A 21,459-nucleotide genomic window follows, 5' to 3' on the forward strand; every position below is an offset into this window, starting at 1 on the left:
AGATGGCTTCCATGAAACATGTAATGTGAATGCATTTTTCGTTGTTAACATCAGCCACGCTTTAGTGTATATTGGACATCAAGTAACTTTAATAATCTAACGAGCCTCTTTGCAGATGTTAATATCATATAAACTGTAGCTCTATATTAAAAAATACATATTTTACCCTCACAACAATGGCTACCGATACCATTTTCAGCAGCTTCCTGGTTTATTTTGCAGTCATGAGTGAGCACCATCTATCTTCAGAAATTCCTTTGCTAAATGCTACAAAGGAAAAACTTGACAAGTTTGATAAAATTAGAGGTACCGGGTATTGCTTTTTCGTAACTTGATTTAGGAAGTTATTTTGATCGCAAACCAGTAATCAAGCTCCAGAAACGCCACTGCTACACATTTACAATTAATTTAAAATTACTGCATAGCTTTTTGAGGAGAACAAAAGTACCATATGGAGAAATGTAGTATGATAATAATAATAATAATAATAATAATAATAATAATAATAATAATAATAATAATAATAATAATAATAAACGCTGCAATAACAGTAGGCTTCCCCAGCCTTCGGCTGGATCTTGAGCCTCCATCATAGGGAGGATGGGACACCACCCCGAAATGCTGAGAAGTCAAAGCAACGCAGACAAAAAGGACAACATGTAGGGTCTAAATAGGGAGGCTTAGTGTTTTAAAAAGGCACTGCTTAGGGGTTGTCTTGGGGCAGCCATTGCTCCACCTTACTACCAGATTCTCCACAGCTGCTCAGCAAACCAGGGCATCTGTCTTGAATGTTTCTTTCTTTTTTTAGGCTGTCGACATACTTCTCCAAACATGTTAATGTCCAAGATGCTGTATTTTTTACATCTTTACATAGTTCAGCCTGCTCAGGTAACCTATGAACATGTTTATTTTGAGAACCTTGCTATTTGGTTAGATTGTAAATGCAGCAAAGGAAACAGTTTGTGTTACTATCATACTATTGTGAACTACTTAATTAGATATTAAATATTGTACATGTTTTTTAGTAAACATGTACAAAAAGGGAATATATTGGTGCTGTGAGATACTTTTGCTTATATACCCCTGGCTTGTTGCATGTTTTTGGATAACCTATATTGTCCTGGATTCATTTACAATTAATTATATGTGTATAGTTTAGGCTGTCTCTTGTAATGGTTTTTATTATTCTATTTTAGCGGCACTTTCCTTTTGAATTACTGAACGAACATGCCCTTATTTGTGTAGGTCGCTAGGCTGCTGTTGAAGTTTGGTGCTGATGTGAATGTGAGTGGAGAGGTTGGAGACAGACCCCTTCACCTGGCAGCAGCCAGAGGGTATCTGAATATCGTCAAACTGCTAATGGAAGAGGGCAGTAAGACTGACGGTGAGACACACTACTTCTCATATTACTGGAATATTATATAAATGTATTAAATAAAATGATCCTATTGTGTGTGTTCAATTTTTACCTGTTTGTTTAATTTTGCCTCTCCGTTACAGTAAGTAGCAGCATGTCTTCTTTCAGAAGACAGCAGGGGGAGCACTGGAGCTGAAAAAAAAGATGGCATAGCGGCAGTGAATTAAATAAACAATGCTTGTCTTCCACCTACAGTACTTGCAGTAAATGGCTTCTGACAGAATAAAAAATAATAATAAAAAACATTTGAGAAACAAGATATTCTTTGTGATATGATATATTTCTATGGGGGTTTTGTGGAGAAAAAAAAATGAACAGAATGAAACACCGTTTTCTTTAGCTAATGCCCAGGATAATGAAGACCACGTTCCGCTCCACTTCTGCTCTTCATCATGAAGTTGTCCGCTTCTTGCTGCAAGGCAACTATAAGGTCCAGCCTCACTCTGTTGACTGACGAATATTACACTAACAAATGATCAATATTGCACTGGTGGATTGGCATCTGTCTCTGCCTTTCGACTAGAGCTAGTTTTGTCGTCTAAATAAGGAACATAGCTGGGGTAGGTCAATAAGCCTCAAGACATATTGCCAATGATAGTCTGGGCTACAGTATTGTAGTTACATTGTGTATAATACATTGTGATTTAAGGTGGTGTTATAAGGTTGCCACTCGTTCTGGTTTTGCCTGGATTGTTCACTAATAAACAATGTTATAAGATGAGGCACAGTGGAAGACTCGAACTTACTGACCTATATTGACCCCATGCACAGTTTTTCAATTGGCGATCATGGTAAATCATACAATACTGTGTTAAAGCATAGTAAAAGCTATGGTTAAGTTTTGAAATATCAAACTATTTAATAGTATGTGGTTCTACAGAGCAGTATTACATTTACAAAGTGACTTTTACATTCCAAATTTATAATAAAAAGATGAATTTGTTCATGCAACACAGGGTCACTTGGTCTGTGGTTGCTGTACCATTACCAATCTCTATAAATTTTTCTTTGTAGAAGAAGCTGATATCCTTCTACTCCGTGCCAGCCTCCCGTCTCAGTACCACCTCCAGCTGTCAGAACTTGAATTCAGTGAAATTATAGGATACATATACAGCTTGTCAGACTTTTTGACAGTTCCGTTTCTTACAATGGTATAGAAAAAGGTAACTTTAAATGCAAATCTATATATTTATTTAGGTTCATTTGGAAAAGTGTACAAAGGACGATACAGGAACAAAGTTGTAACAATCAAACGGTAAGCATACATACTTTGTATACATATTGCATGCCCAAAACATCAGAAACTACGTATTTGAATATAATATTTGTTTTTGAGTGTTTTATATATTTTTCTTACTGATACGGATTTGTAGTGTGGGTGACATTCAGACAGAGAAAGCAGAACATTCACACATGCTGTTCCATATACAATGGTGTGATACTAGTACATTCTTTACTGTGGGTAAACTAATTATTATGTGCAGGAGCACCATTGTTGCAAACCAGAGGCCCAAAGCCCAGAAGACAAATTCATACAAACAGCATGGCAATCCAATATATTTGTGATACATATGGTGGATCCTAGACTATCAACACACACACTGACTCTAAGACACTGACCTAACATATTTACCAATCTCAGCTTTTTTTTATACATGTTTAAATGAGATTCAGTAATTTCTATTACTAATTATAGATGATTTGTTTTGGAACCGGTATGCCATAAATGTGTACATTTTTAAGAATTTATAATTGATAATGATTATCACATTAAACCTGCAGGATTATTGATCTTCAGTCCAAACTTATTATTGCAACAGATGTGGCAAAAGGCATAGAATATCTTCAACCTATCATACACCGAGATCTTAACAGGTAAGGGAGTTTTTAGAATTTTTATGTTGCTTTCAATTTCATATTTTACCGGGGAACTGCAAAAGGACTTGTTAAGTAATTTGATGGTGTTTAACACGTATCTTGTTTTCTTATTTTGCTTATTAATAATCTATGTGACGATACATGGTCCTGTATCGATACTTCTATAGCTGTCTTAATTAAAAAGAGAAATGCATACTATACAGTATGCCTTAATACACTACAGCACTTTTTCACAGGGGAGAGATGGACCTGGGCAAGACTTCCCCCTTCTTCGACGGCCTTTGTTTTCAGCAACTTCATAGAGAAGGTTCATTTCCAGGTACTGGTTGTCATTCAGCAAGTCCACATCACGTGGAGCGGGGGCACTACAGTCCTTTTTATATCTACCCAAGTCAGAAACAGAACTAAAGGCGACTGCCTTTCTCCTGGCTTTGCCAGTGGAGAACTGCGCAGGTGGAAGGCTAGATGTTCTTCGTTTCAGAAAAAATGATCTGTTCAATTTGTCTGTCTGGTTTTCATTGCCAGGAAAACTGTGTTTCATGGCACTGGCAACATAGGAAATTTGGGTTCCTACTTTATTATTAATTGGGCTCAGAGGATCCTCGCTTAGAGCTCTTTTTCTCCTGATTTTATTTTGAATGGTAGTCATGACATGCTTTGGGCCAATGTCCTCTTTACATTGTTGGGGAGTCTCTGGGAAACAAAGGCTTTCAACACTGTAAGTGTGGGAGTCAGTTACTTCAGCGTCTGATGTAAAGCAATTAATCATGTTTTCACAACTGTCCATACTCCTGATGGATTGCTTTTCTTGTCTTTGTCCTCTGAAACCGCACCTGTTTATCATGGCCATGTTATCTGCTGCTGCCGAATTAGTATCTACATTGTAAGGCTCATTGAAAGCAATGCCTGGTTCTGTGCCTGCCTGGTAGCATGCACCCGGCTCTCCTTTGCTATCAGATTCAGTTCTAACAGCATGTGCCTCTGGCATCTTCTCATGAGTTAGTTCTTCATGTTGAGTATCTGCTTTACTGTCAGGTAAATTGACACCACTAGTGGACAATGCTGGGCGAGGGCTCCCGTCACAGTCTTGCAGTGATAAAGCACTGTGATCAGAAATACCTTCTCCTGTCTTTTCTTCTGTAGAGGTAAGTTTTTCAGTTTTAAAAGTTGTCGCACTCAGTCTGATTTCATTTTGATCCGGTTCACCTGGACGTGCTTCATCTGATTCACCACTTTTATCATTTGGAAAAGAGGTAATGCTGTCAAACAGGTTTTCTTTATCTGCAAGCATACAAGACTTCCCTTTACCATTAGCTGCAGTTAAATCAGAATCTCTGTGCTCCTGTAGAACTTGGGCGCTGAGTTTGAGATCATGTTTATCATCCATGGAGCTGTGTGAGGCTAGTGTGCCGTATACAGGGGTCTCGGCACTAGTGGGATCTTTACAGGAGTCATTATAATATGTGGGGAGACGCTGTATAAAACAGAGCTTGTTCATTATGATGGGCGGATGCTCTGCCATGCTGTCTTTGTTGCTTTCCTTCTGCTCTGTCTGTTCATCAGGATGTCTTCTACTCTTCCTTCCAGTTTTTGCCCCTGATTCTCTTTCCCCTGCCTCATCCAAGTCCTGGCTCAGGATAATCTTGTTGTCTGACTCAGGCTCCAGGCTAAATCTTTGTATGTGATGATTCTCCTCTGGATACATAAAGAGTTTATTTTGGGCTGTAAGAAATAAGCCAACAAACAAAATGATGAATACAAAAATTCTAACTTCACCATTTTGGTTGCTCCAGGTATTTTAGCATTGAGACATTTTTTTTTTAAGTGAACATAATATGAACATAATCTTTTATTTAACATCATGTAATCAAAGAAACTACAAGACGATATTGCAAACGTCTACTGGAAGCCATAACAGTAGTACAGTATTTCAAGTTAGTTTAAGAAATGTCACATTTAAAAATTGTTGTCACTTTTTCGTGAAGTACTGTATATGGAAAACTACAAAGCGGTATGCAATTCAATATGTTAATGTAACATTATTCAGCAGGTTTCATTCGACTTTATGAAGCAAAATGAATTAATTCTATTGGGTGATGCAACACTTTTGGCCAAAGCTGTAGTAACCATGCCATCAAAGGCCTATATGCACCTCCACTGTTTGTTTTCACACATAACTTTCCAAAATGTTGGGAAGTTGGCTGTTTTGAGCAAAAACGTATTTATTTATAAATATATATAAAAAAAAATCACTTACAAACTTCCTTATTGATATGGTGTTTGCACTCATCTTTCCTGGTTTCGCTTATGGTTGAAATGTTCATTATCATTGCATCCATTTTCTCACAGCTTCCTGTCTGCAGCTGCTCAGTAGTTTTTTGTACTTTTTTGAAGACTGAAACATTGCTTTGATTCGGGTTTGCCTGGGTTTGGTTACAGTTATCTGCCACTCCACATTCTAGGTCATTTTCCTTTGGCTGAACAACCTTCCTTTTTCTTGAAACAATCAGCAACAACAGACACAAACAAAGGAAACACAAGACTGAAAGAGAATAGAGAGACAGCTAATTGTGTGATTGTGGCTCAGCGGGGCCAGTGGTTTAAACTAGGGTTAGGGATAAACAATATATACTCAGTTTGCCATTTACAAAATAATACATTGCTTCATTTGTCTATCTATTATATAAAAAAAAGTTGCATGCTGTAATTAACAAACAAGCCTTACCAAAAAAGAGGAGCATTGAACCAACTGTGATCCCAGCTAGGGTTCCTTGACTGTCTGCAGCGGTGGTATGTCTTGTGATGACATAGGCATTTGAAAGCGTGCTTGTGAGACACATATCACTTAAATTCCAAAGGGCTAGTCCGGCTACATTCAGAGGCTTGGCACACGCTGTGATCAAAGAGTTGGACAGTGTCTTATTTCCGTTCTCCGACGTGAACGTTCTCAGCCATTGGACGAAGTCCGTCAGCTCACATTCACAAGTCCAAGGATTGCGGGACACATCAAGTAGTTTAAGCTCTAAGCCATCAATCCCGTCCGCACCGAGAGTCATTAGCTGGTTACTAGAAAGATCAAGTTCTTCAAGTCCCTGGAGATTCCTGAAGCTTTCTCTTCCAATAATCTGAATCTGATTCCCGCTCAGGTTCAGTCTTCTCATACTTTCTAAAGGTGGGAAGGTAGTTGATTCTATGGCGCGGATCTGGGTCTGGCAGATCACCAGCTGGTGAAGGACGGTCATGCTGGAAAGCCAGTGCTGTTTGATCATGGTGATTGGGTTGGAGACGAGATGCACTTCAATCAGGTTGTGTAAAGAGGAGAACACATGGTCAGGAAAGTCCTGGATGCCTGTCCTTCTGATAGTGAGTTTCTGTAAGGCTGTGAAGCTGCTGTCTTCAAACGCATTTGCCTCAATGCTTGTGATGGTATTTCCGCCAATAAACAGGCTTGTGATATTGAGAGGCAAAACTGCAACAATGAAAAACAACACAATATAACTAAAAACATGTTAGAAACATATTTATTTACTTGCACTCGAATGAATAACAATAGCTAGATAATATAAGTATTATATTATTTAGCTGGTAGAGTGGCTGAAGCATAAAAGCTCACAATAGGAAACCAAATAACAAATCTATTTGTTTTTTACTACTTGCATGTTTTAAAGTCATGCTGCAAACAAGGTAAGGAAACATACGTGAAAATCTCAGGGGAGTCTTTTAATTGCTATTATGAAACTCACTTGAGAAAATATTACATTTTAATAGGGTATAGTGTTCAAGGTTGTAAACAAGCTATAGTGCTACATAAGCAAAAATCTGTTTACACAACAGGTTCTCAAATAAAATAACATAAAAAAAACAAGTGTTACAGCATTCATAAAGCACTTGTTTTTATCTGTAATTTCATAGCTTTTGATTAATGAAACTATTTTGGGGAAACCAACAGCATTTCAATGATTTTCTTACTACTAGCAAATTTAACACTTCATCTTGAACTACCTAATGATACCTCAGGAAAGGGAGTCCAAGATTATTATTTTCTTAGCAGAGTGACTTACAGTGACTATGCAGGGTGACTTACAATTGTTACACGATATCACATTATTTTTGCATACAATTACCCATTTATACAGTTGGGTTTTTACTGGAGTAATCTAGGTAAAATACCTTGCTCAAGGGTACAGCAGCAGTGTCCCCCACCTGGGATTGAACCCACGACCCTCCGGTCAAGAGTCCAGAGCCCTAACCACTACTCCACACTGCTGCCCTTGAGAAGTGATAATCAGGGTCTGTGTAATACAGAATTCTGTCATTTTTATGAAACTGGATATAAGACCAAATTAAATGTAACAACAAAAGACAAACTGTACAAGTCAGATTTTTGTTCCCTACCTTTAGGTACAAGTCCATTCAAGCAGTAGAGTATGCCAGTCACTTGTGAATCTCCAAATTCATCACCTGACCAGCACACCTCAGTCAGTTGGGTCTGCATGGCAGACTGATGTGTAATACTCAGCACAGCCAACATGAAATAGGGTAATCTCGATAGTGCCAAAACCTTGTTGTACTGCATTTTAACCACAACAGTGTGTTATGAGAATAATGAGTTTAGTCTTTACTTAGAGTACTGGTAGCCACGACAAGAAAGACTAGTTCTAGCACTTGGCCTCCTCTGCACATGTTTTTTTTTTTTTAAATGTCAGCAAGTTGTATCTTGCCTTAATATATATATACATATATGTTCCATCCCACTAATTTTTCAGGCCATTAATGTGACATACTGAACTGACTGCAAGGGAGTGGACAGTGTCAGGCTCAGTGGATGTTACTTGGCAACAATTCTCTGAACCAAATATAAATAAAAAAAAATATATATATATATATATATATATATATATATATATATATATATATATATATATATATATATATATTTGCCTTTTTATTCACAACCAAATTCCTTTAGTTATATTCAAACCCTTTTCTTTAATAGCTATAATATCCTGCTTTATGAAGACGGCCGTGCTGTGGTTGCTGATTTTGGAGGTATTATCTTCTGTTAAGCTCTCTGAATGATTGTAACGAGTTATAACATCCTTTAAAGTTATTGTATCTGTTATTGTATTGTACTTTTAGCGATTTTTTTTCTGTAGAATCCAGATTCCTTTTGTCCATGGATGTGGACAATATGACCAAACAGCCAGGGGTTCGTTTCAGTTTCCTGCATGCTTTTTTAAAATGTTTCTTACAGTATGTGGCACAAGGTAGTGTGCAAGCAGACTGGCACTGAACAAGTAAAGGAGCTCAGTGATCAGTATGTGCTCTATGTAATTCCATTATGATTCCTTATTTCCACACATTGTATTTGGTGCAAAGTGAAAAAGGTTTCTTCTAGTATTTCTAAAGTGAAAGGAAATGCACAGAACAAAAGACCACAGAACAAAAATCTTAATAATAATAATGTATAAAGAGGTGAGAGCATTGCTTATCAGACAATAGTATTTGTAATTGTCATTACCATTGTGCTGGATGTGCAGAACCTGCACTGGATGGCCCCAGAGGTGTTCACATAGTGTACCCGCTATACCGTCAAGGCTGACATGTTCAGCTTCGCCCTCTGTCTCTGGGAGCTCTTAACAGGAGAAATCCCATTTGCCCACCTTAAATCAGGTAAGAGAACTTGTACACTGTAGTGCCTGGCATACACCCCACATTTCATGTTTTAAAATACTGCTGCGCACTGCACCTGGTTGAAGTACAGTCCAATAATTTCCTCTTTACATTCACTTCTAAAGCTGCGAAGGGCTAGACTGCATATTCAAAGAGGGGATTTCCATTTCAGATTTGTTTGTTGTTGTTGTTGTTGTGATATTTTCAGTATGTTATACTTTATTTAGAGGAACTTTAATTATTACGAAAACGCAGCCTTGTATATGGACCAACAGCCAGTGCCTTATTATAAACATACTGTATTATGATATTGCACTAGAGTTTCATAGTTACTTAATTACCCTGTGGACAACACATTTGCAAACAGGTTACCTGGTTACATTTGATCACATTTCTCAACAATAATGCACAGTGCAGTAATTTACTGCAGCCCTATCCTAGCCTAAAACATGTTTCTCAGAAGGATCTGGGATCCCCCATCAAGAGGCCTTGTTTGTAATGATCTTCATCACTAGTAGGGATGGTTTTCCTTTGTATCGGTACACGGTAGGTGCGCTGTGTTGAGTCTGCAGTGTCTTCTTACAAGCTGACCAGGCCTGATCTTTCTTTTGTAGCAGGCCTGATCTTTCTTTTGTAGCAGGCCTGATCTTTCTTTTGTAGTGGCAGCTGCAGCAGACATGGCCTACCATCAAATCAGACCTCTGAACGGCTACTCCATCCCCATGCCCATCTCTTCACTCTTAATGAGAGGCTGGAATGTAAGCCAACCACACTGTAGGTGAAATGATATTGCAGAGCAAGAGGAACAAAAGTACATTTCAATGGCATGATGTATCCACAGTCGCAGAAAGAAATGACTGGCCTCAGATATACTGTAAGCGTGCAACAAAAAGAATTGAGCAAATAAAGACATTTGTGTGCAAAATCTTAGTAAACTGGGCTGTGGCTTTGGTGGCAAAAAAAAAAGGTGTTATGGTTTATGCCTTTATTTTCAGTCAAAACATAGCAAAATTACCTAAAACCCCTGCCCTTTAATACTTTGTCAAGATATATTTTCAAAATATATTTTTTACAAAAAACTTTAAAAACAGTATTGCGTACTGTATATACAGTATTACACATCAAAAGAGTGATTATTTGTAAGCTACTGTTGAAGACTGTGAAATAGATACATACATAAATAAGAAAATAAATAAGTAAATCAATAAATTAAAAAAAAGACCACACATCTTTCATCATACAGTCCAGGTTTAGTTGATGAAGGGACAGCCAGTGAGTCTGATCTGAGGCTGTTCTAATAGATGTAGTCTACCTTATTTTTTTATTTAGTGCGCTTTGTAGCCTGTTACTTGATTGTTCAGGGAGCACAAGGCAGATTTTCTTTTTCTGAGTGCCCTCTCCTGAAGGAACTTCTATCTCTTGTAAAATGCTGAGACTTGTTGCAGCTGCCTTGCCAGTGTATTTATCTGGCTCTAAATTGGACAGCAGCACATTAGCTATTTGATTGTCCACAGCTACTGGTCCTTTGTCATCTTCTTTCTGTGTCAGAGAGAGTGATGAGTGGGTGCTGTTGTTGTTTGAATGGTTTTCTCCACTTGGAGCAGCTTCTGCATGACTTGTGCTATTAATCGTTTCAGATTTTGCCCCGTCTAGAGATGACTCTGAATTGGGAAGGGCATTATCCGAGGTAGTGTTTGTACTGTCCGTCATTTGATTTTGAGGAATCATTCCTTCATGAAACTCTGAAGCTACAGGCCCTTCGACCTCGGGATCCTCTATTTTATTGATACTTTGACTCTGAGAGATAATGTTTCTTACATCAGAACCTCCTTTTAAAATGTCATCGTGGGTTTCATAGTTGCTGATTTCAAGAAGACTATCTGATCCTGGGATTTCTTCATTGGGAGCTGCAGCGAGTGACGTCCTGTTTTTACTTTGGTTGATAGTTGGGTCCTGATGTGGATTTTCAAAAGCAGGAACGCTGAACTTCTGGCTTTCACTCTGCTCTTGGACCTGCAGCGCTCCTGAATTCAACACCTGCGACTCTTTTCCATTCTGGATCTCTGAACCCTCATCTGCTCCAGTCTCATTGGTTTTGAGTGTACCAAGGTTCGGAAATGTGGTGTCTTGTTCCTTGGGTTCAACAATATCTGAATGAGGTTCTACATTTCGATCAGTCGAGGTTTCTGTTTCCAAAGCGCTTTCGGTTAAAGCTGTGACAGGCAGTGTTTCATTATTCTTCACATGACTCTCCTCCCTTGTGTTTTGGTCTTTGCCTTTCTTTACTTTCACTACCTCAGATGTGCTTCCTTGAGATTCATTTGGCCTGTCTTCTTCAGGCATGTTTAGTATGGATGGTTTACCGGGGTCCGACACATCTTTGTCCTTCTCTTGTGGGGTACTGGCTGTTACATCGTGCTGGGCTTGTAATGGTGTTGCATTGTCAGGCTCTTTTTCAGCTGATGAAGAACTTCTGTCCAAGTGCAGCGACCCCTGCTCAGGGTCTCTCCTAGTCCCTATTGTTTGATTTGGAGTGGCATCTATTCCAGGTAACATTTTGTTATCCTGACTAAGTTGGTCTTCCTGTTTCTTGGTCTCTTGAGCTTTGTGAGCTTTAGATTTCTTCTTGCTAGCGTGTTCTACCTCTGGGGTGGCTACTTCTATGGGGTCTTTTTTTTCTATAGATTTCATTGTTTTACTTTTCTTTTTCAATGCTATTGTTCTTTCTGGTTTTCTGTGAACCTGTTGCTTCTCAACGTCCTCTATGCTCCCTTTTCTACTAGGATGAACTGTATTTTTCCAGAAAGGATCTAAACTTATCTTTACCTTTAATAAACCGCTCGATTGTGTCTTGTGTTTGGATTGGATTCGAGTCTGCTTATCCTCTTTGGAGCTTCCAGCTTTTCCATTTTTTGAGGCCCTTTTAATTGAACTAACTGTCCCCTCTTTATCTTCGTCAGTAGGACGGGTGTATTGTATGCTTTCCACCTCTGCATTGTTATGTTTATGACTGCTCTTTCGTTTATGTTTCCTAAGAGCTGCTATCTCTTTTCGAGAAATGAAACGCACATTTGACATGATGTTGTCGGGTAGTTTAAAGGATACAGTCTTTTGTATCTGTGCTAGCTTGTTTTTAGGTGGTCCAATAGGGGTTTTTTCAATATAGTCCCTGTGCAGTGTTGTTTTCCTAATCAGTAATGCTTCATTTCTGTGTACCAGCTCTTTTGTCTTTTCCTCTGCCAATTCTGTTTTGATGTTGTTATCTTCACTCCCCTCTCTCCTGTATTCATAGGTGGTGTGACAATGAACACAATTAATGGTGAGGTAGTCTGGCAGCGAGTGAATGTTTTCAGGGTGACCTTCTTGTATAGAACGGTTACCATGATGTCCTCTCTGCATACAGCATGTTCCCAATCTGGAATGCATTGTATTGTACTGCGTGGGTTTATTCCCTTTGGCTCCACTACAGTAATGCCCCTGTTTTCCTGCTTTTTCAAAGATGTGAGTGATCTGGTCTTGACACTGACCTGGGTTGTGACCTGCATGCCTTCGCTTATGTTGGCTCTCGTTTCTGGCATCTGGAAAAGGGAGTTGGATATTGTTAATACCAGATTCTGACAAGTCAATACCCGCGAGTGTTTTTAACATTAGATAGATAGATTACGTTTACAATTAGGTATATTTAAAATCAAAAGGTAGAGCATGGCACACAGTCACGCTAAAGAATCAATAAGTGCATTTAAGATATTTATTGACTGGTGAAATACAATTAAAAGTTGCTGCAGTACGCCCGCTGTTTCGTCATTTTAAATCTTTTCACAAAACAAACATTAAACTTTAAAGCTTCAGTCTCCAGTGCAAAAGCACATTATGAGAAACCACATTTGTAGGTGAAAAATGCTAAAATAAAAATCGCTAATTTTAAAAATATATGAACACATGAAATTTTTGGTCTACTAAAATAAAGGGCTTTACATAATCTTTGTAAGTAAGAAATTGCCATCTCCAACACAAAATAATTAATCAACATCCAAAGTAGCACTGTAGCATTAACATGTTCAGTACAAAAAAATGGCCTGAGTTACAAGCGCTTGCAGTGTCTAGAAAAAAATATATATCCAAAATATGGATTGTACCGAGCAACAGGAAAGCATAATCAATTAGACTGCACATGGTTATTCAAAACCGGAAATTAATGGTGAAAATTTGACTTTCAGCTAAAAGTTTGGGTGGGGCAATCGTTCACACCGGGACGTTGACTCGGTAGAATCTGGTATTTAGGAACAATTCATTTTAAGCCACTGCTGAAACTGGAGAAACAAAAGTGAGTTTTACCTTACTTTTATAAAACTTAAATGGTAGTAGTAGTGAAACATGCATTAAAGAAAATAGATTTTGAATGCTAGAGTGTTTCATGGGACATGGACTGCTTAATGAGTAAAGCAGGCAGGAAGGCTGTTATTTTTGATGAGCAGTTGGGACCCTCCTTATAAGCTTACCTTCATTATTATTCGATGCAGGATGCTGCAAATACCTCTGCGTTTCCTCCCTCTGTGCCAGCCCTCTCTGCTCGCTGAGGTTAATTGTTACCTGACTCAGATTCTTCAAATCATCGCACCCCTTATTATCAGCTTTCTTTTTCCCAGGTGTTCTCTCTGATACTGACTGTACCAATCTGCAGTTGAGACATGCAAAAACGTTTCTTGCAGGCTCGTCGCTTTTCCTTGACCTGTAGTAGTCTGTCCTTGCCATGGCTGCTACTGTGTTTTCCTGCTTGAGCTGGGGCTTGTTTCTGGGGTGCACGATAGACAGCACCTGCACTTCATTGTCTTCAGTGAAGATACAGTCAGGGGTTCTCCTAGAAGACGCATGATTTCTCATACGAGGAGCGTTATAAGTGCCGTCCTCCCCATGTAGTGGACAAGGTCTCTCTTTCCAACACCGCTGCCCTTTACTTTGCAACAGTTTGTTGTAAAAGAAGAAAAGCCCTGCCAGTGTAAGGCCCACTGCACCTACAATTCAGACAAGAAAAAGAAAACATTAGTTGGTCATTACATGTAAGTATAATGTTTAGCAAATCTAATTAAAAATGAAAATGCCGAAGCCTGCAGTTCCCAATTGAAACATTGCCATTTTTTGACCAACCACTTAAACCTTTAAGATTAGAATCTCAGTATATTTAATAACACTAAAGAGCTCTTACCATGAGGCCACAATATCGATAAAGGGTTAATAACAAGGAGTTGTGTAGCAGTTGTTAACCCCCTGCTACCCTTGGAGATAGAAACAGATACCAACGTGTGACATCAATATCCCTTAATCTTCCTTGCCTAAGAAAATGCTGTATTTTTTTAGATAAATTCCTTACCTGCAAAGCAAAAGATGGCTGCTAAGACAACATCCCTCACATAGTGCTTGTAATCTTTGTTTTTTATCACGATGGTGATGTTTTGGTTGGGTGGCACACAGTTGGACTCCGTCAGCTGCAGCACGGTTTGAATGGCTGGGTTCTTGGTGTTCTCACAGACCAGCTTCTTGCCGTTGAGCAGGACCTGGTTTTGGTTTTTGATGAATCTCCGAAGGAATGCAGAAAGCTCTTGTAACTCACAGGTGCAGTTCCAGTGATTCATGTCCAGGTTCAGAACCGAGAGCCAGGAGAGGTAGGAAAAGGCATCTGGTATGATGGACAGGCTGTTCTTGGACAGATCCAAACTGTACAACCGGGGAAGACTCGAAAAGGAATCTTTGCCAAGGTAGCTGATCAGATTATTAGACAAATCCAGACACTTAAGGTTTTGGAGGTTAGAATCTGTGAAGGTATTGCTGTCCAGTTTTGTAATCTGATTCCCTTCTAACTGTAATGTCAGTAGGCTTGTCATATCTTTAAACCAGCTTCCATTGATGTTCTGCAGAGCATTGCTGCCCAGCTGTAGGGTTTCCAAGCTTCTGAGCTGGGTAAAAGTAGAATCCAGAATAGCAGTACTTGTGATCTGGTTGTGGTCCAAGAGCAGAGTTTTCAGGCTTGTAAGATTGTGGAAAGCATTCTCCTCAATGTTAGCTATGACGTTATTGCTAAGTCCAAGCAGTGTCATGTTGGACAAGTGTGAAAAACTGGCGTCACGAAGAGAGTTGATGTACCCATTGGTGAAGATCAAGGCTTTAGTGGTTACAGGAATGGCTGTATGAAGATGAACACATCACACATAAGTTACTGTGCTAAACACACACACTAGGTTAATTGCTTTGTCAAGATTGTCTAGGTCAGTGGTCCTCACAGAATGAGATCACAGTCCACATGCAGCCCAAAGTGTGTCCCATTCCTACTACTGTATCTCCAGATAAACTTTACACTTGTTAGTTTTCAAATCACCCTAGTGTGCCAGATAGTGGCCAACTTAACCAATCTACAGATCTGTAGCATTTTGTGCCTACATGACTGCCTGAGGAGCTGTTTGAATTAACAATCAATGTCTTTTGTGATAGAAAAGTGAGAAGAATTATGGAATTATAATGTTGGGGTATAAAAGTAATTGTAGCAGAATAATTAAACTATCATTGTATGTCCCCCAACAATTTTGTAACGATACTTGTGTCCAGCTGCACATTGTTGGTGAGGGCCACTGATCTAGTTGCTATTATTGCTAATGCATGTAAACCATGATGAGGATATTGTGCTATTATTTCCATCAGATTAATATATCTCAGGACTGAATTGAGTGAGATCATTGTCATAATTTTATATCATAATATTTGGGTTGGTGCTGTTTCAATCTGGTTTCTTACATATAACATTGGCCAGCTTTTGGCATATCGTTGCATCTTCTGAGCATACCACACAAGAGGCAGGGCAAAAATCCATTAACTGAGCATGCGTGAGGGAAGTCAGGACCACGAGCAGCACACCTGGAGAATAAAAACAACCTGTTACAAAAGGAAATGAGACGATTCTGTACACACTAATCCACATTTTATGTGATATCATTTTTAACAAAATGTTTGAATCCTGCCATTAGAGACAACCTGGATGGGCCTTCTTTATGCTTTATTAACCAGCATGCTGTCTGGGGAGTGCATTGTAAAGGTGCCAGTGTTTGGTTGAGGTTGTTATGAACAGCATTTCATTTCCGCTCTGCTTGCTCTGCGTGGCAGTCAGCTCGTTTCAAGGACCTTCAGGCTTTGACTCTCTGCACGCACTTTCTTCACGTTGTAAAAATGTGGTCCCCAGCTTTTGAGCCAAAAACGGCCATTGCCAAAAGAGCTGTGACCCAGTATAACTTGGGATAATCCTCCCCCCAGACCCCCAATACTTCCCATCTCTAACCCTGATGGGATGAAGACTTTGAAGAACAAATAATTCACTCTGGAAACAGCTGTGCTGTAATACATGTTAAAATGGGCATTCTTTTTGAAGACAATAAAAAACTAAGATTGGTTCAACTTACTTTTCATTTTTTACTGGTGTCCCTATAAAAACATATTGCAGACTGTGTTCTCCCACAACGACCAAGAAGTCTGTGACTGGAACCGCTGCAGTTTGATGCATACTGCATCTTTTACCAAATTAGTTAACTGTTGCAGACCTGAAAGAAAAGTCTAGTCATTAGGACTGCATTCTCCACCTGTAGCCAAAGGTTTTTGTTATTTACATACCAAATATTTGAATAATGTGTGAAGCTTTAGGTCTGTATAATGTTTAATACAATGCAGATCAAAAAGTAAATTATGGTATTTTCATCCAACAAGAAAGGCCTGAGTTTTCTGAAGTGGTTACCAGTCTGGAAGAGTGTCTTTGGTAAAGATATGTTTCTATGTTTCATCTATTTATTTATTTATTTATTTATTTATTTATTTAATTGGGCTATTAGCATACTTTACTCAGATTATTATTTCACACTTCTATTGACATGACAGGTTCCTTTCAAGGATCATTCACTCAAGGCTTCCCCATGCTTAGACAAGGAGCCAATGCTTAGACAGTAAGACCAGTTAACTCAAAACCATGACATTTTGAAACAACAGGTTGACGTTTAAGTATTGGTTTTGTATTTCCAGTGATACTGATGTTTTTTTCTGTGCTACTCCTCATGTAGCTGATGTCCCCTGCCTCCAGTAACAGCAGCGGCTCCCTGTCTCCCTCCTCCTCATCAGACTGCCTGATGGCACGTGGAGGGCCGGGCCGCAGCCACGTAGCTGCCCTGTGCTCCCGCTTTGAACTGGAGCACGCCCTTAACGTGAGGGCCTGCGCTGTGTGGTCTCAAAGGTAGGACTACCTGCTATAAACCCTTCGGGGCTTAGGGTCTCCAGCAATATCAAATCCGGGGACCTCAATCTGTCTAGAACAGGGGTGGCAAACCCTGGTCCTGGAGAGCTGCAGGGTCTTCTGGTTTTTGTTCCACCAATTATTTTCTAAAAAAACGTCCAGGTCAGTAGCCATTGACCATTTAAAGATATCCAGAAAGCTTGTAGGATTGAACATAAGAACATAAGAAGAACATAAGAAAGTTTACAAACGAGAGGAGGCCATTCAGCCCATCTTGCTCGTTTGGTTGTTAGTAGCTTATTGATCCCAGAATCTCATCAAGCAGCTTTTTGAAGGATCCCAGGGAGTCAGCTTCAGGCTTTGACTCTCTGCATTTACTTTTAATGGTTTGTTGATTTTATGGAGTGCTCATGCCAGGTCTGAACACACTTTCTTCACGTTGTGAAAATGTGGTCCCCAGCTTTTGAGCCAGAAACGGCCATTGCCAAAAGAGCAGTGGCTCTGCAAGACCAGGGTTGGCCACTCCTGGTCTAGAATGTGGGCACATACAAATGTTGAATTCCTGGACTGTCCAGGCAAAACCTGGCTGTGTGGCAAGCATAGTTATAACACAATTCTAGGACCCGATATGAACAGGTCACAGGCACATTTACACCAGCCGAGCGTATTGTTTATTTAACACCATTGTTAAAACTCCACACATTTCCCTTTGAACTGTTTAACAGGTGTTGCCCAGTGAGACAGGGCAGAAAATAAATAAAAGTAGCTGTAATAAAACATGCATGACCTCCCTACTGATTACATCCCTGGTTGCTGCTCCCCTGTTTATTTATTTGTGTTCTGTGACAGGCTAGCATGGTAACAGTTTCCATGTGTACGGTAACAAGAAGTGGGAGACACATGTTGGGCTCTGGTATTTCTCTGGTCTAGCAAATGCTATTTTTGGAGACGTCTCTCTCACATATGAGGCAGCATCTTTCTCGGGTGACTGGATCTGCAGACCCGCTTGTTTTGGTGTCCATGGTAACAGAAACACTAGCTACCATCCACAGAACTCCCTGTCTATACCAGTTAAACAGAGTTCTAGACCAGTAGCAATTACTAGAGCTGACCACAGATTAAAAATAGGAAAGCTACTAATTAGACTACCTTCGAAAACCTAATGCCAAGCCCCATTTGATTGTCTGCCTTTGTGTATATATGATGGTTGGCCTACATTCAATATACCTGTTGGGGGTCCCTAGTATATAGTAGTATTTAACCATTAAATAATAAGAGAAGAAATAATCACAGTCACTGTTCCTTTTTACAAATTGAGAGAAAAAAAAAAACACAGCCATAAAAGCCATACAGTATGTAGCAGACTGTACAGTAATGCCAAAATACGACTTCCAAGGTACATTTTACAGTGCTACTGTATGTTCTCTGTCCTCACTAAGTACTAAGTGATTCTCAGCCTCACTCCACTTAACACAGACAATAAGGTCAAGCTAACTTGGTGTCTTTGCAATGTGTGAAGCTTTAGATGGTCAAACTGTTATAAACTACAACTATTTATATACAACTTTATCAGCAAATTGTGTAATATTGTACAGGTATTAAGCTCATGGGAAAAACAGCAAGTTTAGTTTTTTACACATAACAAGTTCAGTGGATTAGTGGATAGGCTTTCATTGAATGGTATAGTGTTTGTTTAAGCAGATAGCAAATAAAATAACTAAAATACCTTCAACATTATTATTCAGGTAACTTTTCATAGCTCTAAAATGTTTTGTTGTGGTATGCACTGTACCATATTTAGCTGGTGTGGATGTTTTTAAAGCAATGTGAAAAGCCAGGTAAACAGACAAGTTGCCAATTTGCTTTAATTATCACAACGAACATGCTTATGTAATGGATCAGTAATGTGACATACCAAGGTTAAACTTCTGTTACAGTTAATTGCAGTGTTGCTAGCTAAACACAACATTAAGTACATGTAGAGAAACTAAAGGAAACTCAAGGAAAGACACATACTGTTCAAAGGTTTTACAGTGTAGTGAAAAAATATACCTCCATAAATGTATTGAGCTTACCTCCCATGGGATGACTGTGGATCCATTAACTTAATTTGCCACCGTCCTAATGTTCTCTCAAAGCATTGTGCCATTCCCACCATGACCTGTTATCAGACAGCCCTGAAATAGTTCAGGCAGTCTTATACTGTACTCTAGCACCCACTGCATCAATGCAAACTGAGTCTGAAAAGAATTAGTCTAAGTTTACGAGGGTCATATTTCTAGGGTTACATTTGATCTGGGCACGCTCAGCCCATAACAGATGTTACCTGAGAATACCAGGCTAGGCTGCCTACTTGGAAACACGGCTAAAATGTACAAGCACTTTGTAACACAACTTTAATGAAATATACTCAAAGGCACATTACTACCAACTCAGGACTGCTTTAGAACTTGCTGAATCAAATAGTACATGACATTGGTTATACGTAAGCACTTAAAAAAGGACAATTATGCAAATTAATATTTTTTTTAGCAGTTTAATATCTGGTGAAAAGTTTGGTGAGCCACCTTTAACTTTGGTAGGAGTAACATGTCATCTTGTGATGGTTCCCAATGTATGCATTATTGACTGTGAAATATCAGCTATATATCGCGTCAGTCCCCTCCCCTAATGGAATTCTGGGTAGAGAGGCTGCCTGTGAACTAGAGGGTTATGTCCCAGTTATTATTCATTGCTACAAACTATAAATTCAGGCTGATCAATTCAAACCTCATCATTAGACTGTTTGCCTATAAAACGGGATGGCCCGTTCCTATCAAAAGCTCACCACAGTGTTAACATTTGTTACTTATTTTACAAATGATTCTATTCAAGAATATAATCTCTCTCTCTCAGCGCTGAATGTCGATCAGAGGTATGTTTGACTGTGTGCTGTGGGTTTTTACAAGTGTATACTGATTTGCTGCCTGTACTGTATAAGTTTCCCTGTGCAGCAATTTCTAGATTCTCAGGTTATGTAGGTCCTTTTTTTAATGTATCAAAAATGTCCCTTACATTGTTTAATGTGGCTTGAAAATGGTTTTTTCAATAGTCTGAAAAATTAAAAAAAAAATGGATTGAAAATAAGCAATCAGTGAGATGTTTGTAAACAGCGCATACTGTACTTAAAAGTTTGTACTGACTCCTCTTTCTACAGGGTATGTATCTGATCCCATGAGCACCATGCGATTCCATTCCTGCAGCAGTAATGGTAGCTTTGAGGACAGCAACTGACTCTCCAGCAAGAAAGCTGGTCACGTTCTGGAAGGCTCATCAATTGATCATTTTAGTGTGATGCTTATTCTGAATAGCATGGTCAATAAAACCATCAAGGCAGTGGCTAGTTTTTGTGTATCTTGAGAAATAGTGTAATCTTGTGAGAACCAAAGGAAGGGCATTTCAATTATTTTTACGTTGTAGGGTTGATAAAAAATAGTAAAAGTAAAAAAGAACAATTCTGAGGCATACAAGGTTAGTAATTGAGATAAAAAGGTTATTGATTGTTTTTATTGAACACAAATTTTATAAGCAATCAAACAAAGTATGCAATATTTTGCATTACAATAAACTGCATTCAGTTTCTTCAAAAAACAAACACAAAAACAATACTTCAGCTTGAGAAATTATTACATTACAGTCTCTGCATGCATACAGGTTTTCTTTGTTGTACAGGTGAACAGGATACCTATGGCTTATGCTTTGACCCAGTATTAATAAAAGACATCCAAAATAGCAGCAGCAACATTTTAATTAACATATTGTACCTTTAGTACTGAACAACTTAGTAATGAAAAATGAAACAGTCTGCACAATAAAGGACATCATATATGAAAGTATACAGCTGTATATTGCAAATGTTTCTTTATGTTTTCAGTATTTATTCCATGTTTGAAAGGACTTGTTTCAGATACCAAACTAAACACACTGGAAACAAAACAAAGTGACACAAAATGTCTGCAATACACATTTATATTCAAGTATTCAGAATTGCATTCCTAACAAAGCAATTAAAAACACATAAAAAGAAAGAAAAAAAATCATTCAGCAATAATAACTGACAGATATTATTATAAATATGGAGCTAACATAATGTGATTGTATGTATGGCCTGCTGAAAAATGAGTTTTTATAATTCAAATACCTTTAAACATCTGTACTGTGAAAAATATACTTGTAACCTTATCTCATTAAA

At 38.7% G+C, this 21,459-nt stretch overlaps 2 protein-coding genes and 1 pseudogene across 3 annotated transcripts; 1 reads left to right on the forward strand and 2 right to left on the reverse strand.

Annotated features, from left to right (window-relative positions):
* Nucleotides 1-26: 26 nt before the first annotated feature.
* Nucleotides 27-21,439, forward strand: LOC117417003 (serine/threonine-protein kinase TNNI3K-like; annotated as a pseudogene).
* Nucleotides 3,292-6,186, reverse strand: LOC131740105 (uncharacterized). Its single transcript, XM_059034945.1, has 3 exons — nt 6,021-6,186; nt 5,553-5,837; nt 3,292-5,017 (listed from the first exon to the last, which is right to left on the reverse strand). The coding sequence occupies exons 1-3, from the start codon at nt 6,133-6,135 to the stop codon at nt 3,513-3,515; spliced, it is 1,905 nt and encodes a 634-aa protein (XP_058890928.1). The 5' UTR covers nt 6,136-6,186; the 3' UTR covers nt 3,292-3,512.
* Nucleotides 9,947-17,009, reverse strand: lrrc53 (leucine rich repeat containing 53). 2 transcript variants are annotated; one of them, XM_059034944.1, is made up of 5 exons: nt 16,411-17,009; nt 15,752-15,871; nt 14,337-15,146; nt 13,468-13,980; nt 9,976-12,546 (listed from the first exon to the last, which is right to left on the reverse strand). In XM_059034944.1, the coding sequence occupies exons 1-5, from the start codon at nt 16,415-16,417 to the stop codon at nt 10,277-10,279; spliced, it is 3,720 nt and encodes a 1,239-aa protein (XP_058890927.1). In that variant the 5' UTR covers nt 16,418-17,009; the 3' UTR covers nt 9,976-10,276. The 2 variants fall into 2 exon arrangements, with proteins under 2 accessions (XP_058890926.1, XP_058890927.1); XM_059034943.1 differs by lacking the exon at nt 16,411-17,009 and having other exon boundaries at nt 9,947-12,546; nt 15,752-16,058.
* Nucleotides 21,440-21,459: the final 20 nt, after the last annotated feature.

This window comes from Acipenser ruthenus, chromosome 12 (genome assembly GCF_902713425.1).
Source record: "Acipenser ruthenus chromosome 12, fAciRut3.2 maternal haplotype, whole genome shotgun sequence".
NCBI lineage: Eukaryota > Metazoa > Chordata > Actinopteri > Acipenseriformes > Acipenseridae > Acipenser > Acipenser ruthenus.